The 26,026-nt window shown below is 43.8% G+C and overlaps 1 protein-coding gene across 1 annotated transcript in view; it reads left to right on the forward strand.

The window, feature by feature from the left end:
* The first annotated feature begins 609 nt into the window (after window positions 1-609).
* The window catches only part of SDC2 (syndecan 2), a 59,171-nt gene continuing 33,754 nt past the window's right edge, over window positions 610-26,026 (forward strand). The window contains exon 1 of the mRNA XM_042036023.1: window positions 610-880. Within this exon, the coding sequence (XP_041891957.1) occupies window positions 821-880 (60 nt within the window). The 5' untranslated portion in view covers window positions 610-820. The remainder of the gene's footprint in view (window positions 881-26,026) is intronic.

Here is a 26,026-nt window from a genome sequence, read left to right on the forward strand (position 1 = left end):
ATCGCGGCCCTCTCTTACTTTGCCACCCCTCACCCTTAAAAGTTTCTAGTCTTCTTGTTGAGGGCGAAGTGTCTAAAAAAATGAATTCTGAGGCAAAAAGCTAAGTGGAGATTCACAATGAGCTGGCATTTTTGGGATAGCCCCGCTTCCCGTGATTTTTGACCCCTCCATTTTGGTTTTTTTCCGACCCTTGAAGCTGCCACCGAGGCTAACCGGGGAGGGTGGCGCGGAGCAGCGGTGCGAACCCCGGCGGCACAGCACTAAAAACACGCGGTCGCGGCCAGATTTCTCTTGCGCAGGGGGAGCCTTTCCACGTCCCCGCTTTTTTACGGGACCAGCCCTCTCTTAGTCGGTCCGCGGCGCTGCTCATGTTTTCCACTGTGGGGGAGGACGAGAAAAGGGGAGACCAGGGCGGAGAAGGAGAAAGAGGAGGAGGCGGGGGGAGGAAAGTTGCTTGAATTTGCGAGGGGCGAGAGCCGGCGGCGGCGCGCTGCTTGTTTCCACTGGCTGGGGGAGCTGCCAATCTGTGTTGTAATCCTGCAGGAATTTCTGCGGGGTTTAACTGGGAGCCGCGGCGCCGCCGCCGCGCACTCGGGGCGGAGGGAGGGCGGCGGAGCCGGCAGCCTGCAGCCCGCGCGCCCAGCGCAGCACCGGGCCCGCCGGAGCGGAGTGCGGAGCCCAGCGCAAGGAGCGCGGCGGGCCGGATCCGGGGCGCCGCCGGCCCTGCCCCGCGCCCCTCGGGCGCTGCCGACGCCGCCGGCCCCCGGTTTCTCCTTTGTGCCCGGCCCCCGGCGGCCGCCGCGCCGGCTCCACGGGAATAATGCGGGGCGTGTGGCTGGCGCTCACCGTCAGCTTCGTGGCCTGCGCCTCCGGGCAGCCGGTGAGTGCCGGGGCGGAGGGGAGGGGGCGGCGGCAGCCCTGCGGGACGGCACGGGACGAGGGCGGCCACCTCGGTTCCGTCAGCCGAGCGCCGGGCGCGCAGACCGAGCCCTGCCCCGTGGCATCGCCGGGCACTGGGCTGGCTCCGGGGGGGCATCTGTTGATAGCTGAGCGCTCTGCAAACGGCAGGCACCGTTCCGTCCCACCGGCCAAGAAAAGAAAGAAAGAGACGACACCCCCGCAAAAAAAAAAAACCAAACAAAAACAAACCCAAAAACCCGAGCACCCCACGAAGCCGAGCGGAGCACCCTGCCGGAGCGGAGCACCCTGCCGCCCTACAGCGAACCTTGGCCGGAGTTTGCCGCGACGACCCAGCCTCCAGCCGGCCCCGGAGCCCCCCCGGTGCCTCTTTCCCTGCCTCCCCGGAGGAGGGGCGGCTGCCCGGCGGCCGCGGGGCGCCCGAGGGGCCGCGGTGCGGGGCTGGGTGCGGGAGGGGGGATTGTACCCGTCCCGGACCAGCGCCGGGAGCCGCCGGGCCGCCCCGTGTCCGAGCGGCCGCCCGAGGACATCGCCGCCTCCCCCGGCTCCGCGGGCGGTGAGGCGGGAGCGTCCCCTGCAAAACCCGCCCTTCACGGCCCGTTGCTAAAAAGAGAAAAGAGGCAGCAACTACCTTGGCTGCGCGGCTCAGGACCTCCCAGACCCCTCAGACATAACGCGCTGCGCGCCTCCCAGCCAGCCCCCGGTGCCGGCTCCGCGGAGCCCGAGCGTGCTGCGGACCCGGCCGGCCCTTCCCCGCGGGCTTGCCGCGAGGTGCTCGGGATAATACCGCTGTTTACACTTTTTCCGCGCCACCAGTATATTCGCTAACCGGGTCCTCTGCTTAATGCAATTAGCTCTGTTGCCGGGATTTGTACCTCTGGGAAAGCCTCTCTCCGGCGAACGCTCCCACCCTTTCGCGGCAGGAGCCGGCGAGGGCTGGCCAGAGGGTTTTGGTCTTTTCCATCTGTGGATCTGAGATTGTCTTGAGGGAAGGGATATGCAAATGACACTGATGCAGTGTTTGGGCAAATATTAGGAAATGATAAATTGAGGTTTCAATATGAAATTAAAAAAATACCATGATAATTTAATCCAATTAAAATGAGCCGCTTCACTGAACTAAATAATGTCACTAGCTTGGGTTAACTTTAGAAGTTCTCTAGCTATTGTATAAATTAGCCAAGTCACAACCTTCATGAAATCTGGCTCATCATTAGAGATTTCTAAGGATACAATTGCAAAACACTTTTCTTAAAGACTGATTAAAAAAGGGTTGGGTAGAACAGTGACTCTTGTTTCCACTAAGTGTAACTGTGCTGCAGAAACACCCTTGGATAATGAGGTACAATATACTTTAATTTTATAAAAATGCTGTTAGTACAAAGTTCTCTGATGGTGGAGTAGCTATTAAACTACCACAGTAATTAGTAAAATATTAAGTTTGATGGGCTTTTGCCTTAGGATGAACACACTGTGGCAGTGTGAGGTACGTTGTCGGGGTATACCCGGGGCTGTGTGGTTCAGGGGGCAGTGGGGAGAGTGAGGTGGGGGGAGCCTTCCTGGCTCTGCTCCACTGCCCTTACTACTGCCAGAAAGTTGTGGAGGGACTGGGAAGTAAAAGGAGGTTGGTGTTTTTCCTTTTCTTTCACCTTCCTTCTTTTTCCTCTAACTGTGCCTGGCAGCAGCTTCATGGTCCCTGAAGATAGGATTTTGTAGACCAGTCTGTGGGAAAAGACAGATGCCAAATCTGTCTTCCGTGCAGAAGTCTGTCCTTGTCATAAGAGGAATTCTATACGGATGCATAAAAAACTCCTCCGAGCTCTCCAGAGCACTGTCAAGTGGATTTAGCTCTTAATTTCTTCTTGTGTTTAGATTCTACTATTTATTATCATTAGCTAGGCAAAGCCATAAGGTAAAACCCTCATTTCTGAAGAAGTAAATTATCCATGAGTCTTTTAAGTAGAGGAGGGGGAAGCTGCAGCAGACTTTGTTTCTTAAAGCAATGAGTTCCCTATGTTTGGTCCACATAATCAGCAAACATTTTTATTGGGGTGGGCCAAGTAGATGTTAGCACTGTGTTAAGAATGTCCTGGAAGTGAGACCTGCCACTGAACCACGGGAGTGGTTTGTCGGTGCTGGGTGTGTGCTTCGTGTGGCCTGACGTGGGCTGTGGCTTCGCAGCCGTGCTCTGCTGTGCCGTGCCAGCTGCCCCAGGGGAGCAGCTGCTTCAGGACCGGGCTGTGATGGAGAGGGTGAGAGGGAGCCCAACCTGTTAGTGCCAGCCTGCACATGGTGGCAAGCGTTACCCACACCAAAGCTGGTGGAGTGCACCCAGGTCTTGCCGAGTGATTTGCTGCCATCAGTGCACTGTGCCGTGAGACATCAGATTATGGTGGGGTCTGGTAACCTGTGTGGGTCTGCAAGGATATGGGGGGATTCACCCAGGGTTGGCTGAATGGCAAAAAAATGTGCTTTCTAGCTACCTTGAAAGTTTTTTGGTTTGCTTATGCAAGAGAGAAAGACAGTGACATGAAACTGCTGGAAAGAAAAGGAAATCTCTGTGAGTGAGAGGCCTGATGTGCCTTTTAAAAGGCTGAGCCCAGTCTTGATGATGTTGGGAGTCAGCTTTTGCTGATTTTAATAGCACCAGAGAGCAATGCCTAGTATCCAGCTGTAGTTGTCAGCTCCCATTCGGAAGAGGTTGATAAACCTTTCTGTTTCGTTCTAGTTTGCAAGAGTGGGACAAATGGTTTTCCCGAGCTTGTATGACAGTCTGATCCTCTCTGCATGCCCAAGTACACATTGAGAAACTTTGCTGGCTAGCAGGTAGTGTTGCATACTGCAGTATTATGGTGCTGCTCTCCTCACAGAAGGTTAATTCCATCTCTCCTTGGGAAGATTCTGGAGTCTGGAGACTGCTTCACGTCAGCAATGCGTGCGTGTGGGGCTGGGTTTAGGACCTCCAATGAAACAGATCGTCGGGCCATCAGCTGAGAGGTCTTTCTGTTTCTTGTGTAAGCATCTGACCGCTGAGTTGTTGGCATAAATGTAATTATTGAAAGATGATCCAAGGGTAATATTTGGTATATTTTTCAGAAGTATTTAGTATTTTGAGAAGCATGATGCGATAATTTTCCTACATTTGTTTCTAATGGTTACTTTAGTTTTGGAATTTGGAAAATTGATAGTGTGTTGGAGAGGAGGAATGTGTTTTTGGAAAAGGCAGTTAGGCTTCAGAGCTAGTAATTAGAGGAGAAGAAGGGCTGAAGAGATAGGAGAGACACATACAGCATATAAATCTAAATACCAGCTATGTGTGTTAAATTTGTTTTGTCAAATAAGTTCCAAAGAAAGGAGGAAGCCTTTTCAGTCTTGATTTATTTTTATCCACCTCCTATTTACATGTACTTTTCCTTCTCACTGCAGACTTCACAAATGTTCATCCATTGCTTTTTTGTGGTTTGGCAACACCTGGAATCTGCCATGGCTGCTTCTCTTGCTCTAACAGAACTTCTAGGTTCTGCCATCCAACAGCTGTCTGCACTGCCGTGCACTGGGAATTCTGGGGAGCTCTGGGGTTTGCCACCAGTGTCGGGTATTACAGCCGCCCCTTAGGTGGATGTTCTCAGGAGCCACTTTCTGGAAATGGGTTTCCCTCTCAGGTTAGATTATCTTTTAAAAATTAAAGAACAGTTGAATCTTGACCCAAGATCAAACACTGAAGTTCCTCTTTTTAACATCTTAGCCCTGAGGTCTACATTGGAACTGACTTATTATTGAGGCGTAAAGTGCAGAGATGTTTTCTCTGCATTTTTTCCTAGATCCTTATCAAAGAAGTAGATGAGAGCATTGTGTTCAGGAACAAGTCAGGACAAATATCTTAGGGTTTGAAGCTGGGTGCTGGGGTTGTGGTTCTTGCGCAGGTAACACCTCTGTGGTAGGTTTGAGACAGTTACTGCAGCTAATGGGATAAAGATGGTGGACTTTGGAGAGTGCGCAGTAAGTCTGGCATTTGCTTGGAGATTGGGTGGATCTGAGTCTCTGTGGTCCTAAATTAAGTATAATCTCAGGATGACAAGATAAAGGCCTAATTTCTTGACTAGTAGAGGTGCAAGTTATGAGAAGTCGCATGTCAAACACACAGCCATGATCTAATGCCTCCAGGGAGGATGGTGGAGAGCTACCTGCCATCCTCAATGGGGAATGTGGCATTTTGCCAGGGTGTCCTGAACTTGGAGAAGAGCCTGCAGAGGAGCCAGTCATTTGCAGAGCTCTCCGTTTGCACTGCTCTTTATGGCAAGTTGTCTTTATAAAATGTCAAGCAGAGGCATATGGATGGCATTTATTAATTACATTTTCTCACCAAAATGATTTTTGCCATTGAGCAGTTCAAACATTTTGCTTATGGCAGAGAATTGTAGGCTTTAGTAAGGCTCAACAACTGAACAAAGAGCTCTTGTCTAGTTGTGGAGAAGTGCTCTTTTGTCTTCTGAACAGATTTGACAGACTGTGCTTTTTAACATAAATGTTGTGTTTGAGATTGGCAAGCTTATTTGAGGCCTCATATAAGACCCTACTTGAATCTGAGTCATAAAGATGCCCTCTGTGCTGCCGCAATTGAGAGAGGATGCGCAAGTCATGAGCAAGTGATTTGGTCCACATTCAAGTCACTTTGCAGTTGGTGTTGTAGGAAGGATGAGAGAATTACTGGAGGCTGTTCTGTGAACAGCTTGTTGTTTGGTTATCTTCAGTTCATGGTTACAAGATGGTAATAAATTGCTATCTATAATCTTTTCAGGATTAGTAATTTTTTGTAGGTTACATGACACTATTCGGTGATTGGGGAACATGATTTCTTCTGCCCACATTGAAGTATAATTTGCAATCTCTTGAGTACAGATTGCATTAGTGTTTGACCCTGTAATAATGACAGTTCTCTGTATGTATGTTGTTTTCTTGATTAGCTCAGCCCTGGGGGATGCTTTCAAAAGCATACTAGAAATTTAGGCAGAAATACAGAATACATGTAATCCTCAAAAGTACTGGAATACTGATTGCAGTAGAAGAAAATGTAGCATTTAACAACCATTTGCAACAAGTGCATTTGCGCTGAGCAAATTATTTTTGTTGATGTCTCAAGCAGGGGTTTCATTTAAAGTGAAATAATGACTAATAGGGCGGTGATGAATCTGCAGAAATTGGCCTTGTCTGTAGATAGGCTATTAGAGTGTAGTGTCATATAAGCTGTGCTTAACTAAAGCCTGAGCTGGACGCTCCATCTGAAATCACTATTTTTAGTTTATATATAAACAACTTCTTCAGAAATCTCCCTTCTAAGCTAAATTGTTTTGTTCCCAAGGTGAATTGATTTGGGAAAGTTCAAATAAAAACGTGTTTGTCTGTGTTTGAGTTGTGAGCATGAAGATAAATACATTGTACTTTTATTAATAGTAAGGAGACAAAGGGGCTTGCAGAAGGTCAAACAGCCTGTGGTATACACAGGAATGGAATCAAAATGTTAAGAAGCCAGCACTGTGATTAACAACCAGAATATATTGTCTGTATTTAAATATTATGTTGTCAGACATGTTTTGTTCCTGTTTGATTAACCATATATAATAAAGCATAATTTTCTCTAGATGTTCTTCCACATTAGTGAAAGTCACTTGTTGCCTTTCAGATCAGCGTGAAGTGACCTATCCCTGTTATTTGAAGTGTATTTCAGAACTGTGACTGTCTGTGTGGACTGAGAGGACTGACTCTTACAGAGCTGTAGGAAAGAGTGCTGTTAAAGTAATATAGCCTGGGAGATGAAGTACTTCCTAGGGAGCAGTTGGGTGCATGACCAGTGTAGCCTCAAGACTAAGGATGTTTCAATAGAGAAAAAAATAAATATCATACTTGCTGCCATGTGAATGAATAACCTAACCAGGTCTCCCCTCTCCCACCTTCAAAGGGATCATTTCTGGTATGTCTGCTTCTGTCCTTCCTTTAATTATACAAGTAGAAGCAAGCGTTTTCTTTCTTTGGGCTGAGCTGCATCAATTTCAGCTGTGTTGATTCTTCAGTATCTGCAGGAATAGCTGGCTGGACACTGTACCTGGAGGGCGCAGCCAAACCCCACGCACTTTATATGTTTTGGCTTTAAGAGCCGAGTCCTGTTTGCTTTTTGGACTGGGGTCTGTAGGGGAAGGCTAGAAATGGGTTTGAATACATGCTGTATGTTGCAAGCTGCAGAGATGAGAGATGTCCAGGAGACAGATTCTTCCTTTCCCAGGTTGTTTATCTGTGCTCACTCTGGATATGGAGATTTCAGCATCAGTGTGTGACTTACACTGATTACCAGGTGAAAGCATCTACAAAGCCTTTCCATTCAAATCCTTTTCAAGTGCAGTTCCATGTTCAAATATGCAGTCACTGATGTGTGACATTAATGGTGTTTTTATTATTTAAAATGAAAACCTGCAAGGGAAGCAAAGTGGAAAGGTGATGGTAGTTCAGAGTAATGGGAACACACCATCTTTGGGACAGCCAGAAACGGAGCTTCCCTTGAATATAAATTTGTGACATTGTATAAATAAAGATAGATATGTCTTAGTCCTATAAATAATAATAATGTACAATTACTACAGCAAGAATATGCATAAGATAATGCTGCTGAGAAGCAAAATTCTGAGGATTTTTGTGGACTGTAGATTGCGAAACCTTCAGGTGCTGTCCTGGCTGTGGGACTGAATCTTCTCCCGTTTGGGAGCTCAGAGGCACTTAGTACTTGCCACTGATGATGGTGCAAGCATGAAGGAAAGCATTTGTCCAGCTAGGAGACGGAGCAACCATGAAGAGGGTGTGTGAAATTTGGTTGTGTTAGTTACGGCTTGTGTAAATGTCATTGAGAGAAGGTGTAAAGTTCTCAGGAACTGCTGAGGCAGCATCCAGAGTTAGAAGATTAATGCTTCAGAATAATTGGTAGCGTAAGCATCGGTAGCATATGGAACTGACAAATCTTCTCCATGGCAGAACAAGAGCAATGGCTAGTCCTGGAGATAGACAGGAAAAGTTATTGTAGTTCCATGTATATATTCTGAATTCTTGTCTTTGGTGAAAGTGTTTATGATTTTCCAGACATGTGCTCTTTGCTTATTTCTCATCCATGAAGGCTGATTTTTTTCGAATGTGACATTTAAAATGTCATGAAATGAAACCTCTTGGGGTACCTTTGAAATTATGTGTTCACAGAGACTGTCTTCCACAGAGCATTCAGCACTGACCTATCTCCAGCTTCTGCAGTTCTAGCTTGGAAGGTCTTTGAAACTTTGTGTGTGTATGTGTTTTATATAGAACTTTATTCTAGATAGAGCTCTATTTTAGTTTTTTTTTTTTTTTTTTATACTGTTGTATGTGTGTCTTTCAAGTGTCAGGAAAAGAAATGCCCCACAGAACATGCTTTCCAGTTAAATAAACACAACAACATTGCTCTCAAAATTGTGTTACTAATTTTCTTGGCCGGAATTAGTTTGGAAGGAGCAGCCTCTCTGACCTTACTTACCAGGAAAAAAAGCCTTAAACAGAAGATGTTCTTTTCAATTGGTTTTTTTTTCCTTGTTCTTAATTTGTGATTTAATACAGCAGTTTCATAAATTTTCCACTATGCATATGATTTGATCCTCAGTAGCTCCCGTAGGTGCTTTTGGTTTGATTCTCCAGCACAGCCGTTTCTCTGCTGTCAAAGCCGTGGTACAGGGACAGGCATGGTCATCACTGCAAAATGTGAATGAGTTGGAAAAATTTGTGTCTAAGGAGAAAAACTGGGAATAGTTATTAGCATGGCTCTGTACCTGACCTGAGCAGGCTTGGGAGGTCCCACTGGAGCTGCTGTGACCTGAATGGACCCCTGGCTCAGCAGAAATTTTTTGTCCATGTCACAATTGAATTTTCCTTTTTATCGCTTTTGACCAAAATACTTCAGTGGATGTCTGTCTGTCTGCTGCATGGAAGCATGACAGATGTCTCCAGAAATTTCCAGAGAGTTTGGCAGTGACGAAGCCCTCTGGCAAACCATGAGATGGTTTTTGCTGTTCTGGTAGGAGCTGTGGTCCTTCCTGCAGAGCAGCACAGAGCATCCGTTGATGTGCAGAGGAGAGGAATGGCATGAAGGCGTTGGGAGAAGGAAAAAGTCTGCTGACTATAAAAAGATACATCATTTAACAGCCTTAAATAATCAGGACTCATGATTCGTGTTTGGATAATGTTTTAACATCTCAGTGTTGCTTGATGGTCTGACTGTGCAGGGTTTGAGGGTGGGGAAAGTAGGTTCCATGGCCACCTGTTAAAAACAGACTTACCTCCTTAAAGTGTGCGGGTGCTGGAGGAGACAGGGCCTTGAAGTTGAGTTGACTCATTGTCTCTAGTCATGCTGCCTATTGCAAATGTTTTTCTCTCTGGTGCTGTCTAGCCCAACCAGCCATGCCCTGTTGAAGAACAGGTCTGTGTCTGCAAGGGGGATCTTTTTGCCTTTGGTGGGGCTCAGGCTCAGTAATAAATAGCCTTTCTGCTGCGGTGGAGGGGCAGTCGTGTGCCCACTCCACCATGCTGGGGCTCTCTGATGGAAGGAACTTCTGAGCTCCTGGTAACACAGAGCATTGGATCCAAAATGGTTTGAGACAGTACTCTTAACAGTATTGCTGTGATGAAATGCCACTTCTTGTCTGTTTCGCAACTGTAGAGCATTAGAGAAGGGAAATTCTCTTTCTTTTCTTTTGTTTTAGTTCTTAGAGTAATTCACAACCTGAAAGGCTTATTGTACCCTTGGCTGGTTTGGGTTTTGTGCTTATACTAATGTTGCTTGACTGTATCGCTCCTATTTAACTGAAAGCTGGTGACTTGGCATCTTCATGTAGGTCTCTTCTGGTGAACACCTTGAATTGGTCTTCTGCCTGGTGGCATAAACATAATAGTGATGTAGATTTTCTTATACTGTTTTTTGAGAGCCGTGGATGTTGTCTGTGGGTTAAAGAAGTTTTCTGGGTTTGTGAATATTTTGTAATGCTACTGATTTCATGTGCCAGTCAGCTTTTTTTTCTTTTGAGTTTCTTCCTCTGACCTTCTCTATCTGCACTGATAGAATTAGGAAGCTTTAGGTTATGACAAAAAAGCCCCAAACCTTACTTTGGGGAAAAAAATGTGGTAGTTTTATAATGTACAGGTAGGAGTCTCTGTAATGCTTCTTTGCCATTTCTGGTTTCACATAACATCTGAGACTTGCCTCCTCTAGTTTACATGGGTAAGCGTATTTGACTTCAGGAACCTGAGGAAGACTGAAGAAGAAAACTTCTGGCAGACACCGTCAGTCTTAAAGTAGGTAGGATGCCTTGTCATGAAGGTTGTTGCTTACAGAGAGTCAGGGCTGGCACAGTTCCCATGGAGTGAAGGTTGCTCACATGGCATTTCTGTATTTGTGATCAGAGATGAAGGGGTCCTAAGGGAGGATTAGCAAGAGTATTTTGGGGGATTTCTCTGTGGCTTCCTAGGGATGCACAGAAAAAGCTAATCTCTCTCTCTCCCTCTCTCTCTCGTTATTCAATTCAGCTAATCTAATTGGAAAACCTCCTTAGAGCAGTCTCTGGCAGCTAGCTGTAGCAGCTGTACAATTAGTAGTGTCACCTAACAGGAGAGCTAAACAAGGAGCAGTAGGAAACTGGAGTAGGATGTTTTGGTGTATCTTAACAACCCTCCCAAAGACCAAGATTGCTAGAGTGAATTCAGCTGTGAATTATAAGAGATTAAAAAAAACCAGGAGAGGTCTGAATTTTTAAAGACTTAAAATTCTGAATGACTCGATGAAGTAGTTTTGAGGTTTGGGCATTGTTGTTGGTTATTTACAGATTGATTTATTAATGAAAATTTACACAAACATGACTGGATATGGGACTGGTGGGCTCTATTGCCCATTCCTCAAGGTGTGAGCAGTAAAGCTGAGCAGGGAAGAGGTGTATAATTAACTGCCTCATATATCTGGGGACATTTCTTTGACCTTTGCCCTCCCAGCTTGGTTATTGGACTGTGTTTTATTCGGGGAGAGCCCTGAAGACCATCAAGAGCAGGAGTTGTCATGGAGGAGAGCACCAGCCCCATCAGGAGATGATGGAGCCATTCGCAGTGATGTTCCCTGGTTGCACTGTCCAGGGCTGTGCATAGGCACAGGAGGGCAGAGGCAGGTTTGTATTTGAATCACCAGCTTGGCACTTTACAGCTTCACATCACTGATTACTGTGATGCTAATGCCATTTAGCCATATCTGTATATTCAGGGAGCATTTAGATAAGAGCATGTGTGGGGCAAGTCATGATTTAGCGATCTGTGTGGATACGTGGTTGTCATATTTGAAATGTGTGACCTGTGGCTATAAAGGATAGGTTTTAGAAGTGCTGTTAACCAAGTGGCATATGTCAGGGACTGGAAAATCTAGGCTATTTATAATTATCCACAGGTGGAGAGGGAAGCAGCAATGCATAATACCAATAATAATTATCAGCAGTATAGAAGTTCATCTCTTAAGCCGTTGGGTCTAATGCACTAAAAAGTATTTGATCTGGAATCTGGCAAAGCCTTCAAATGGAGCTGTTCAAAGGCGTCCTGACCTAATTTTGCTGCAGAAGTGTGTGAGTCTTTCTCGTTCCCCTAATTTCTTGCAGAAGGTTTCAGTGATAAAGTCTTCATCCTCTACGCATGCATATATTTTACTGCAGAGCTTTTGAATAAAAGCAGCCCTTGCAGGCCAGGTGGTAAATATAGTACTCAGCTTAACAGAAAAGATGTTCAGTTTGTCAGAGACATGTCCTCCCGTGTTTTGCAGTTGTCAATTAGCTTTCCTTAAGACTTCTTTTCATTAGCTAGATCTTTTTGTGATTGATTACTAAGTCTGAAGTTCAGTGCTGGCTCTCTGTCTATGAGTAAAGGCTTCGTATTATGCTGAACTTCTATTTTAGTGAAAACTTCTAAAATATAAAGCAGCTTATAAATAAAAGTTTGCTTTCTTTTCAAGGGAAATCATTAAATTACAAGGCATTGTCCATGTAGCGATGTAAATTTATCAGTTAAAGCATACAGCATAAGTGTTTTGACTTTCCTCTGGATAAATAAAAGCAGATGTAATGACATGTCTTAATGGACTTCTGTCTTCAAAAGAAAATGGGGAGAAATCAGGTTTATTTTTCAACAGTGGCAAAATAGAGTGTACTGCAGGGATGGGTAGTGCTCTGTGTTATTGTCTGTGTTGGTGTAGATTGTTTTTATCAAAAGATAAAAACAAACAAAGCAACACAAACTGAAGGCTTTAAAATTGTCTGACCTGTCACTCGTACAATTTCTCATGCCATTATCACCATGGTGGTGGTGTAAGAGTACCAGTTTCCTACCAGAAGTGCTGCTTTTTGTTCAGTGTGGGGTGTTTTAACTTGTGCTAGTGATATCTCTGAGCAATACTGTGCAGTACATGGTAACTATAGTGCACTTTAATTGTAATTTATACCTTAAGTTATTTACTTGCTCTTTTTCTTTGCAATCTCTTGTGCTTCCAACCTCATTAGACTGATTTTTTTCTTTCCCTGCTGCTGCTTTTGTGCTATCAGGCACAAAAGGTAACTGTTAGCATTGGCACAGCTCTTCAGTCTCATGTTGCAAGTACAAGATCCAAGAGCAGAAGAAGAGGTAGATGAAAAACTGGGACAGCCCTGGGCCTTTGCCCACTCTCAGGAATCCTTCTGCTCACTCAGCTCGCAGCAGTGAGAAAGAGGGAGTGGGGAGGAGTTGGTTGTGAGTGACCAAAGTACTGGCAGAGCTGTTGGCAGGAAGGGGATGCTGGACTGCTGACATGTCTTGGCCAGACCTTAATTAAAGGAAAAACCTGGAGGTGACTGGTTTGGGCTGGAAAAGAGTTGCTGTATCAGGGATGCTAATTCCATCTTTGACTCATCAGCTATGTCTGTTTGACAGCGCTGGAGTGCACAAACCAAGCGTTTAAGCAGACATGGATGATTTGAGCACTGCATCCCTCATCCCCTTTGCTTTTTGGAAAGTGAGTGTGTAGAGCCAAACGTTGCAGCTTGGCATTTCTCTCTGTTCTTGGATTTTCTTGGAAGACTTCTGTGTTCTCCTCTCTGACTGCAGAAGGATGGGAATGATGGGTGCAAATTGCTCCTCCTCTGATCTACAGCCTCACTTCAAAACTTGCTTTGTGCAAATCACCATTTCTGTTTAAGTGATTAGTAACTGTGCTGCTCAAATGGAGGGGAGCAGTCTGAAGTTGGGACTAGCTGAAGTGTCAGATTACTGAGGGCACTATAATCAAGGTGACAGCTGCTTTCCTTATGTTATACTGAAACAAAATATCCCAAACCATTCAACAGAGCTTCACCAAATACATTAAGCTCAGTGCTTTTACTCTTTCCACGACTTGGTGGATTACTTAATACTCTTGGCTAATGAAATGCTGGAGTGCTAATCTCTCTCCGTGGATACCAGAGGGGAGAACGTTGAGTGTTGCTACCCCAAGAGTGCGAACGTGTGCGTGAGCTAATGGCCACATTCAAGGGCTGCAGTGCAGGGAGGGAAGAGGTTTCTCCCCGAGGTGCTGGTGCTCCCGCTGGAGATGCTGAGCTTGGCACAGGGAGGGGGATTATCTGTGGCTCAGCAGCTGCCGTGTGCATGCACGCTTCTCCATACCCTGTGTGGTGAGCAACCTGGTAACCCAACCCTGTCTCCCTCCCACCCCTTCAAGGTATTTGCATTTGCCCTTAAGTAACCATTTCTTTCTTTGGCTTCTTAAGCTGACACACTTTGACATACTCAGGGGTGAAAAATGGGAGGTGCTTCTTGAAATAGCCTTGATGTGCTGCACAGGAGAAGGCCTTGTTTGAGGAGCGGGCTATGAGAGTCTTCTCTGAGCTCTATTTTTACCTTCCTTTTAGTAATACCAGTTTATTTTATTTTGTTTTGAACAAAAACTCATGTGGGTGTCTTAGCTACAGAAAAAAACCCCACAAAAACACCATGCTGAGGTTTGGGTGCAGTTTATTTCCAGTAATGAAGGGCAAGCCTGCATAGGGAAGAAGTTTATGTGAAAGAATGGGATAAATAAGACTATTAGAATATGCTAGTCCTGGGCTTTATTGTGGGACTTCAAGTAAAGTTTTGGGAATCATCATCTGGTACAAAGCCTTCTCTTAATATTCACCCCTTCAGAAAGAATTAGTGTTTGGCCTGCCAGAGGCTTACTCTGAGAGCAGTCAGAGGGCTATAAGCTGTGGTTTCCTTTGAGGCAGAGGAGCCTTTTCTCCAGCCTCTGAGGAAGGCTCTGCTGTGACAGAGAATAAGGGAGGTTGAACTGGGAAGCCTGAATCTGTAGAGATAGCAGGGACGAGAGACTTAAAAATTGCAGGGGGTAAAGCCAAGAATAATCTTCTAATTGCTGAGCTGCACTGTTCAGAAAGCTGTTACATCCAACTGCCACATCCCCTTTCTGGTTAGGAAAGGCAAGAAGAAGGAGTGAAAGGACTCTGAGATCATCTGAGTGAAACTTGACTCACACAGGTCTGAAAAAGGGCACTAGGAGTTTCATTGAGTGTATTTTAATAGATGGCTGTAACAGGCTGAGGCAGGTGGAGCTGCAGCAGGAGGGAAGGTGGGCAGCTTCCAGTTGTGGGGTTTTCAGGAGACTCCTGCCTTGCTCCCTCCATGCAGCCCTCCTGGTCCACTGCACTGCTTGTGTGTCTGGAAACTCACCTATCCCTGACCAAAGAGCCTCTCCAGTTTATGGAAAAGCATGTCTGTGTTACTTCATTTGTGGTCAATTGCATGAAATGTTTCCAGAGTTGAGAGTATGCTCTGAGCAGTGCTGATACTCCAGTCAGGGCAAAGAAATGGGATAAGACTTGAGTTATTGGTAGAGCATGAACTTTGTGTTTTCTGGGTTGTAGCTGCTTGGCTGGTTCAAAGCACCTAGTTTATCCTTTTATCTTTTCTCAGTCATACCTAACTTGAACAAAGCCTGTGCTCTGCAGAGACTCTTGGAAGACATTAGTCTTGAAGTGGAGAAACTGCTCAGTAGTGAGAAAGCATGAACATCTGACAAATTTGGTACCTCATAATTTTTGCTCATAGAATATCTGTAGCACAAGGTGCCCCAATAATAAATCTCCCATCAGCAGAAGACTGGGTGATGCATCCAGGCTCTCCTGGGGAACTATTTAACCTTTGCAGGAGGATGGCTGGGGTGTGCCAAGTCCCTGCTTGTGCAGCAGAGATCCCACATGCCCCTGTTGTCCAAATTCTTGAGGTTTTTTTGCTCTAAAATATGACTAGAATCTGAAACTGTAAGGCTGACTTCTTGCATGAGGTGACATCTTCCAATGGAGAAGGGACAAACCAAGGAAATTAAAGAGAGGGTTGTTTCAATAAGATTTTTTTAGGGCTGTTTTGTTTTCTTTTTCTGTAATTATTTTTAATCCTCTCCTGCTGGCAATGTAAGAGGCATCAGAAGAAGGTAGTTGTGTTCATTAGGTGTGGTGCAGGACTTACAACAACTGACCAAAATGAATAGGCTTCACTGGGTGGTCATGGAGAACATGCTCTGGAAATAACTCCTCCGTTTTCTCTTGGGGTTTGGGAAATGAAGGGAGACTTTCTTTCAGCCCTTCTACTTATTTAAGATAATATGCTGGCCTGCCAGGCAGAGCAGGATTTACTTTTTTCTAATGCCGGGAGAAGAAGCCTGTGATTAAGGAACTTTGGCAGTCTGTGATTCCTGGTTTTCTTGTATTTTTGTTGCTTGTGTTTGTATGCTAAGGTGTTCACAAAAGCATAAGAAAGTGTCTTTTTGAGAAAGATGTGAAATGGGTGACATTTTCCAAAAGGACAGTGTGTCTCTTGGCAGTATCATGGTCAAACAAGTAAATACGTGTTTTGGTAAGGAGCCTAATTTTGAGAGTATCTATGGATCTGACTTGTCATGCCCTCCTTACTGTGATTGCAATTCCAGGCAGTCTTGGAAATACCACAGATATCAAATCCAAGTATTTTTTCCTCCATATTTCATTAATTTAAAATTACTTTTTAATTCTATGATAATGGCTGGAGTGATGCATAGTAAATAAATACACTGGATTTCTAGTAAAATTAGCACAAGTTAGGGATGAAGTGGCCTGGAACTTCAGTGGTGGTGTCTCAGCACTGTCTGTGAGAAAAAGGTATCAACTTCTGTTCACTTTTACCTCTCAGCTGAAACTGCTGCTAACAGAGCTTGTTTGGGTGTCTGTATTTCTAATGTGGAGAGGTCTTCCCTCAACTAATAAAAAAGTGTCAAACTCTGTTGAAAATGTTGTAGAGGGGATGCTGTAATGCTGTGTTACTGCTGCTGATCTCTTGTGTGTACAGAGGACATTGACAAAGTCAGAAGGAGAGACACAAGGAAAGATAAGAGCCACGGTGTGACTTTACATGCTGAAAATCATTCTGTGACTGCTCACAACTGTTAATTAATGCCGTTCCAGAAGATTATGCATGTTTTGGAAGTGGCTGCAACAACGGATAGGAGAGAGGCAGCTTTCCCTGAAAAGGAGGGAAAACCTTGAAGAAAATACATGTGCTGTAACTTTTGATTCCTTCTACTTTTGTTTTGTTGGGGGTTTTGTTTTGTTTTGTTTTTGTTGTGTGGAAGATGTGACTGCAGTCACTTCCTCAGTCTGCTCTGTCCAAGAGCCGAGTGAAGCACTGATGGAGAGTGAAGAGGTACATGGCATTGTCATTCCCAGTGCATGGGCCAGAAGGTGAAAGAACTGACTTCTCACCAAACCCTTCCTTCATCAGGGAAGCATGATGGTGTAGCAGCTAATGTTTGAGAGATGAGGGCGAAGGTAATGGTGGATTTGTTTGTGGGACTTCAGAAAGATGACCCAGGGAAGATGAGGTGCTTGTGTGTAGCTCCTGTGAAAGCAGAGGACCACCTTCACCAGGAGAGATGGGACAGAGTGGCAAGTTGTAGCTGACTGGGTGGAAAAAGCACAAATACCCCTTGTGGTATTTGACATCTGAACTGATGAAAATGCATATCAACTGACGTGGCTGTCATGGAAATACTTAAGTGTAATCTAAGGAATTTCTAGCTCCTTTTGCAGCAACAGCAAATCAGTTATTACTTTGTTATGCTCATGTAAGAAGTACAGTACCTGTATTTTATCAGTTTTATCTTTGAAAATCTATGTTATTCAGGGCTTTCAGTATATGAATTAGCCAAGTTTATGCATCACAGTGCATATGGTTATAACATTCTTACTTGCATGGTGAAATTTAGCTAATATTTTAAATGAGCTATTAAAACTTACTTAGCTCTTACCTAATAAATATTTATTAGCTGCTAAATATCAGTCATTCATGCCTCATGAATGAGGTTCTCCAGGAGGCAGCTTCAGCTGGAAAGGCATCTCTCTTCCTGCCCTCCCTGCCGGATCTACATGAGGCAATGTCTTTCCCACCTGCTGCTTTTTGCCTGCTGTTGGAATGTCCCTTTTCAGTGCTTGTCAGTGGGTCTGGATGGAGATGTGGGTATCTGCACTTCCCAGCACTCAGAAAGGGGCCAGTTCTCCAAGGCAAATCCTTTAGAGATATGAATTTGTTCATTTCTCAGGGAGGATTGAAATGGATCGTCTACTCAAGCGATGCTGTGCTTTCTCCTGATGAATTTAGGTGGATATTATGCATGTCACACAGCTAAATTTCTGAACACATTTTTCTTTTTAAAATCTGTTTTTCAATGTCAGTAGATTCATCTCTGAAGCTTAAGCATCCAGAATTGACAGGTGTGTTTTTAGGACTAGAGAGTCTTTGTGCAGAGGGAAGTAGGAAAGCAGTACTAAAGTGAAGCATTAGTCTATTTGGGATTGTTTTTCAGCTTTAGTGTCAGAGGATATCTGGGAGTACTACAGATATATTTTCCAGAGCATCCAGAACATGTGAATGCATATAGAGTTCAGGCTGGAGCAGACAGGATTTTCTACAGGACATGAAAACAGTAATTCATATGTATGTATTATGGATGTTTGATGGCAAAGGCAAAACTCCATTTATACAGGAAAGGCAGAACAAAGGGGAACCAAAAAGAATTGGCCAGAAATGTATTGGTTTGTTTCTTAAAAAACAGCAGACTAGATACAAACAAAGCGAAAGAAAAGGTCAGCCCCAAAATTTGAGCTGATTTTACTACGATCAGTGAAGGAATAGCAATCTAGCCTCAAACAACAGCTTGGGATGTGTTGCTGGGTCTTTTGAAAAGAAATAATTGGTAAGTGGTATTTTCCTCGTGCATTAAGTGGTGGTTTGCTGCAGACTTGCCTTGAGGAATCAAAGCAAGTTAGGGACTTGACTTTTTCAAATGTCCAGTTCCCATTGCCCAGCAGTTCAGGGCTTTCCACGCATCAGCGTGATCTGCGCGGATTATGGAGACAAATTTAGTTCTATACTTTTGACCATATAAAAAAGTCAATGCTTCTTACTTTATTAATTTCCTTTTCAGTCAATGTGTTTCGTGTGAGGTTTTATTTCTTTTTTTTAAAGAGACTGCAGCATATGAAACTTTGAGGATTAAAAGTAACTTTCAAGGGCCTAATTACAAGGCAGTTCTCTGCTGTGTTACACTTAGTTTGTAAATTGTAACTGTCACTAGGATCTTACCCTTTGAATAAAGCCTTATGTACCACCAGAGTTAATATTTAAACCAAACCACCTGCTTAAAATTGGCTACCCATTACCCCAGTTATGTTAAATTAGAACCTCTCATAACAATGTGAGAAGGTTCTTGTTTTATAGGATAAGCTGCTTTCCCACCCTCAGGCAGCAAACTTGAAGTATTTTAAGTCATTTGCTTGGAAAAAGATAAGAGTCCAGTCCTCCAGCTGCACATGGCCATCTCAGCACCACGAAAATAGAAACTGGTGCTATCCCAAATGCATAATTAATGCAGTAGCTTGCAGGCATTCGTGCAGTGCAGCAAACAGCAGTGGCTCTTCCTTGAGCATGCTGTGGGTGAACAGCAGCATCGGGGCCACGGTGCCTGTGGTTGTGTGCCTGTTCCCAGCTCAGACGCTTCCGTCTTGTGCCTAGTGAGAAAGGTGCCCTAAAGATGATATGGGCAGCCTGGCAGCTTCACCAGGGTATTCAGGAACTCCTTTTGGGGAAGTAAAGGCCGACCTTGCAGCCACTTAAGTTAGGGCAAACCTAACTTGATGTTGTCTTGGTTGAATGCAAACAAAAAAGTTGTAGAAATGAATAAATCTCAACTTTCTGGTATCTTCTGGATGAACAGATATTGATTCAGGCTTTGTAAAGCATGATTATGTTCTGAATCTCTATAGGAAAAAGCAGTGTTGTAAGCTATATGCTGCCATCTTTTTTTCTTCCTTCCCTCTTCCCCAAAAACCAATGTTTTTCTTCCCCTCCATCACATCAGTGTTAGTCTAGTTACTGCCACCAAAACCAAAGAATTGGGATCAAGATGGTGCTCAGTGTTGAACATTAGAGAAGTGCAGCATAAAGTAGTTCATGTTAATAGTATCTTGTGCCTTGTCTACTTCTGAGCAAAATTTACTAGAGCATTTGCTAATTTCTGTTGGGATGCTTAGTGTTGCTTTTACTGTTGGTTGTACCTGAGCAAATGCCGTTGGCTTCAGTGAAGTCTGTGTTGTAGAGTTGGAGATCTTATTCCAGATGGAAAAGGGAAAAAAAAAAAAAAGCTAGAGCTTTGGAGACACTGAAGGATGGAATAATCTCAGGTAGAATGGAGAGCACGGAAAGGTGTTGTTGTTTTTCTTAGAGAGTGAAAGCATGACAAAGATAGCTGACCTGTTACTTGTTTTGATAATAAATACATGCACATCTATTTCTCTACTACTTTGATTTATAGAGGAATAAACATTGAGCAACAAAAATAAATATGGCGTGACAGAAAAAGATAGACGTTTAGGTGGCATCTCAGCAAAGAAAGGAAATGCTTTGAAGTATGTCCTGTAAAAGTGCATTGTGACAAGCATGCAGAACTTCATTACAATGCCTTTCAAAAGAGATTTATTTTAAATAGACTTCACCAGAGTGATTTTTTAAAAAAAGTTCCTTACATGCTCACAGCTCTCTTCATTCTTCTTCCAAGCCAAGCCATTTTCTGTAGCTATATCTCTGTGTGCACATGGGATGTAGATTTAGCAGAAATTCATTTATATGGGAAAAGAAGGTGCTTTGGTCATGCTCGGCATCCATTGATAACTTTGATGGATGCAAAGAAGTATTGACTGTTTCATGGTTATGGCTTAATGAAATTAACTCCCGAATTAAGTGGATACTTGAACTGGCAAAAGGGCATTCAGAGAATTGTGATCATCCTAATTTCCCAAGTACATCCCTAGGGCCTACTGTGGCGTGGACAGCCGTCTTGCCTGAGCCCTGCCACCAGCTTTCGCTGGGACTCATGCCCCAAGCCCCCTTGTCACCTCTGCAGAGGTGGAAGAGGGCTGGGATGGCTTGGAGGCTCCCAGTTCTGCTGCCAGCTGTGTTCTTGCAGGGGAGCAGGTGAGCTGAGCATGTGGCTGGGAGCCCCACACTGCCCCATGGTCCCTGAGCCTTTCCTTCTCTCACAGCAGGGGCTCTGGGTGGCCCTGCCGTTGGCATGTGATGGCCATGTGGGATAAGCGCTGCTAGTGGGCCAGGGCGTGGCCATATGGCATCAGTAACTGAAGACAAAATAAATTAGGATGCTTGAGGATTTCAGTCATCAAGGGAGAGGGGTTGAAATAGCAGTGATTCCTTGTGTGGGAGTCCACATCTATTAGTGCATGAGCTTTGCTCTGCTGGATGATGGTCTTTATTTTGCTGGGATTTAGGGAAATCCCACACTCTACATATGACCAGATGCTGCTGAAAAAGTGTCTTTTGGTTGTATAACATTAAATACTGGTTGATTCATCACCTACCTCACTTGTATCTCTTCAGCTTCTGATGATTGTTGACCTTTAAATAAAACTGTGCAACTGTGATAGAGTTTGTGTTGTGACAGGTGGGCCTAATGTTGAATATGTGCAGTTGGCACTGTCTGGAGAGGCTGGTGGTGATGTGCAGGTTAGATGGATCCCAGGTGTTTCTCTTTTGTTATTCTTGCATGTATCTCATTTTCAGACCACTCAATTGTTGATGATGCTAAATAAAAAGATCTTAGGGGTTTAAAGTACAAGCACTTACTTGTATAGTGTCCTGAAGTATTTTGGAGTTGTAAATAAGTAAGTAAAAAATAAGAGAACTTGTATTTTCAGAGCAGTTCTTTTCAGCATGAGTTAAAAATAAAAATTAAAAAAAAAAAAAGGCAAATCAGATGCAATCCATGACTTAAGCACATGCTTTAAGTTAAGCACACTGAGCAAGCCGAGATGGGGTCCCTGGTGGGACTCCTTGTTGTGCATACGTGAGACATGAGGGCAGGCATCTGATAAAGGTCTGAGTTCAGAGTCACGGAGTACAAGCTCTAATCCAAAAGTGATAGCAGGTACAGGGCCAAAACTGACCAAATACGTTCTTTGGAGGATTTGTTGGCTTTATTAAATTGCTCCATGGAGTGTTTTCACAGTTTTGTATTGATCCAAGACAGGCCAGAGCATGCTCTTGTCTGCTACTTAGTTTATTTATGAATTTACGAAATAATATAAGCAATTTGAATGCTCTGGAGGGAAGAGAGAATGGTACAAAATTCAGTATAAACATGGAATGGTATGAACACTTTTTCTGTCAGTGAAAAGATGGAAGTAAGGCAAAGTCACGAAGTGTTGTGTTGAGAGGAGCAGGCTGATGAGGAGGAGCTGACAAATGCAGAGAACAGGCAGCTGGCTGCTTGCAAGTTTGTCCGAGGAACTGTTGGTTCCTATAAAAAGTAAATTTTATATACCAAAGGCAGTTTACTTGCTGTTTGGCAATAAAAGTTAGGAATGCAGCTGAGAGGGGAGATGCAGATCACTGCAGACAAACATGGAATTACCTCATTGGGAAAGATGAGTAACTCCAGAAGAAAGTGCTGTACCAGTGGCTCACTTACTTTGGTCAGTCCTTGAGAGAGGAAATTAAAATGACAGAAGTTTGTGAGTCTTAACAAATCTTCATTGGAAGAAAGGATGTTTCTTCTGTGTTTCATATGAAGGAGACCAGTGGTTGTCATTGCCTGTGTAATTCTGTTAACTTGTCATTCCTACATGTGACTGAATTAAAACGTGTCATATTCCCATTTCAGTTAATACTTTCCATTCCAAGCTCTCCTTGCTAAGTATTTGTGAAGCAGTCATGCTTTTCTTACTTGATAACTGTCAATTGTCTGCCTGGTCTTCTCTCTTCCCAGATCCTCCCCCCTGACCCAAACTCAAATTACTAAGCATTGTAGGGATAAAACCACGGCATCTCCTCTGTCTCTGGTACTGCAGCACAGGCCTGGCTGAAGCCCAGGGTTTTGGATGGCCGCTGCCTTCCTCTTGCTTGAGAATACTCTTCAGGGCAACATCAGTGGATATTTGCAAGGGCTGGAGTCTCACTGTGGCATCTGGGAATCTGCATCTGTAGACTGGTCTAGCACTGATTTGGCCAGTTCACACCAGGTGTAGGTACTGGTGCACTTGAACGTCAGCAACATTGCAGAGTGGGTCCTCCAAATCTGTGTCACGTATGACACAGGGACTGAGGCCTTAATTTTACTCTTACATACACACTGTCCCTGGAAGTTGTTTATAATTCTGATTCTGCTGTTTCCTACCAGAGAAGCTTTGGTGCCTTGTCCCATGTAGATCAGGCATAGATGAATTCTAGTTTATTGAAGTCAAGGGTTTGCTTGAAACTGTGCTCAGCTGCGTGTTCCTCTGAAGCCAGATGTTCTGGCCCTGGCCTGGGGAGCTGGCAGGGTTTGTGGGCACATACTGTTCAGTGAATGCAGTAAGGTCGTACCTCTGAAGCCTGTAGTCAGTTCTGCTCTGTTTCAGAGGATTTGGCTTTGTGAAATCCTTCCCTCTCTGCTGTTAGGCCTGACAGATGAATGTGATTAAAAATAGATCTGGCTGCTAACTGTTTGAATTCCCAGGTGGCTGAATTTTTGTGTAATAGGACTTTCACCATAATTTATCCTCTTGGGGTGTATTAGCGATGAAAAGCTGCCTTTCTGCAGTCATATTCATCATATGATTCATATATTCATCATATTTTGTTTTTGCAGTTGCTCAACCTTTATATCATTCATCTTTGCTACTAGGTTGCTTTTGCTACTGTAAAATTTGAGGTACTCTGTTGAAGAGAAGCTGTACTGGGAAATTACCCCTTTATTTCACCTGGCCTCGTATATCCTTTCCTTCCTTCCTTCCTTGTCTCTCCATTTTTCTCACTGCTGTGCCTGCTGCTCCCATGGACGGGTCTGTTCCTGGCAATGAAGGGCTGTTCCTGCGGCAGCCTCACCAGCAACAGAGGGAGGGTGGCTGGCATCTTGGGAGTAGAAATAACTGGTGTAGACTACATGGCCAAATGTTTTTTTTTTTTGGCAGATCTGCTTTATTTGTCAAATTCCAGCAGCCTTGCTTTGGGTGACTCTTGGGGAAGCAGGTTTCCAAATTGTATTGGTGTGGTGACTTAGCTGGTGCCAGCTGTTGGTATGACCTCTGTTTGTCCTTTAAAGTCTGTGACAATTGCTCGAGTAATGCTGAGGAAAGTGAAATAGGCAGAGGAAGTTTTTCCACCTTGCCTTTTCCAAGTGAAGCTTCAGCTTCGGACCTCTCTCCTCTCAATTATGCCACGGGAATACACCTCAAAAAAGGTGTGTGAGTTTGAAAGCACAGTGTAATCTGCAGTGTGGAATTTCTGTTAGCATGTCACCTGCTTCACTGGCCTTTTGAAGAACTTGACCAGGAAAGTCTAATTTATAGTTTACGACAGGTTTATATGGAAATAACAGTATTTTACTATTGTCTCCTGTTTTTCATTCTCTTCCCTTAACGCAAACTACTCAATTTTAGAAAGTGTATGCATTATAATTTAGTTTCCTGTTTTTATATCTCTTACAAATATTTTGTGGGAACTTTTTATAAAAGATACCTTTTTTGACATTGTTACTTTCTATAACTTTTTCAGTGTTGTGCGATGCTGAATGAGCATTCCTCCTGTTTCTTGAAGCATCTTCCCTTTGTTAGTGTATAATGTTTCTGCAATTCATTAATCTTTATATGAGTTTCTTCGTAGTGAATGAAAAGAATTGCAGCTATTTCAGGAATCTGTGAATAGCTATTTCATAATAAAAGGCTAATAAAAGAGGAGCATTTTTTTCCTGGTAATCTTAGTTTCAAGAGAGGTGGGTACTGAGAGCTCAGTGTTATAGTCTCCTTGCTAGAACTCGATACTTCAACTGTGTAAAAGAAGGCTGTAGTCTTCAATGAGATTGCAGAGATAAAAATACAGATCCATGCTGTGTCAGAGTAATTCTCGCCACAGCACTGAGTGCGCACTGAAGTCTCTTTATCTAAACCATAAGTGACAGCACTGTTGCCTTCAGCATGGCCAAGAGCTAAGGTAGAAGGAGGGAGACTGGATAACAAGTCCCATTTGAGTGCCTGTAAAAAGTAAACAACTAAATTACTTGCAAATTCTATAGTATGCTACAAGTTCTTCTCTGTTAAGAAGCATTAAATAATTGTGATTTGGAAAGACATCTCAGGATGACCATTTTACTTTTTAGAAAAGGAATTCTGCTAGATTGCTTTGCTCTGTGTAGTGAATTGTGGTAGCTGCTGTGAGAGCCCTTCAACCTTAATGCCTTCCTTTTAGGAAGTGGTATTGGTAATGGGAAGTTGTTCAGATTAGGTTATATCAGTGCCTGGTTTCTATCAAACAGCTTGGCAGGAATTGCTGCGTTCTCTTCTAATAAATTTGTTCCTCTAATGGCATCTTTCTAAACACAATCTCAGATGAGATGCTGTAGTACAACTGTTGTTTCATGGCTGTACTTAAGAGCACTGCCTTTATATTGTGGAGGCTTATTGTGCTTCAGTTTATTTATGTTTAATTTTTAAGCAGGGGTTCCCTTGAGCTAGGTACTCAGTTTTACTTAAGGAATATAATAAGTAAGTATTAGATGTGGATGATTGTTTTACTGGCTATGGATTTTCACTGTATAGTTAAGGTTAATGTTTTCCTAAATTTATTTGGTTTTGTATCCTTTTCAATTAGTGTCTGATGTAAAAGATAGGTTTTTATGCTACCTCTGCTCTATTTTTTTTTTTCTAATGTGATTTAATTATTTCTGAGGGAAAAAAATCTGTCTGGTTTGGCTTCAGTGTTTCAACAGCCTGTAACCTTAGAGGAATGTGCTAAAGCCTGAACTTTTTTTTCTCTTGTCAGTGGTTGTCAGGAACAAGTTCCCATAATTTAAGGCTACCTCTCCAAGGGCAGTAATATTACCTGTGCTTTGGATTCAGCCCACGCAAGGTGGGGTGTCATGGTTTAACCGTATCCAACAACCAACCACCAAGTGGGATCAGGGAGAGAAGCGGAAGGGTAAAGGCTGGAAAACTTGTGGGTTGGAATAAAGACAGTTTAATAGGGAAAGCAAAAGCTGTGCACACAGGCAAAGCTAAACAAGGAATTAATTCGCTACTTCCCATGGGCAGCCATCCCCAGTCGAGCAGGGCCCCATCAGATGTAACGGTGACTTAGGAGGACAAATGCCATCATTCCAAACATTCCCTTTTTCCTCCTTCTCCCCACTTCATTTACTGAGCATGATGTCACATATTACAGAATGCCTCTTTGGTCAGTTTGGGTCACCTGTGTTTCTTTCGGTCAGTTTGGGTCCTGGCTGTGTGTCTTCCCAACCTCCCATACAACCCCAGTTCCGTGCCCCTGTGGCAGTACAAAAAGCAGAAAAGGCCTTGGCTCTGTGTAAGCCCTGCTCAGCAATAGCAAAAACATCACTATATTGTCAACCCTGTGTTCAGCACAAACTTGAAACACACTCCCATACCAGCCACTGTGAAGAAAACGAGTTCTATCCCAGCCAAAACCA

Source organism: Corvus kubaryi, unplaced genomic scaffold, assembly GCF_017639235.1.
Source record: "Corvus kubaryi isolate FWS band 111438036 unplaced genomic scaffold, C.kubaryi_AGA036_p1.0 37385, whole genome shotgun sequence".
NCBI lineage: Eukaryota > Metazoa > Chordata > Aves > Passeriformes > Corvidae > Corvus > Corvus kubaryi.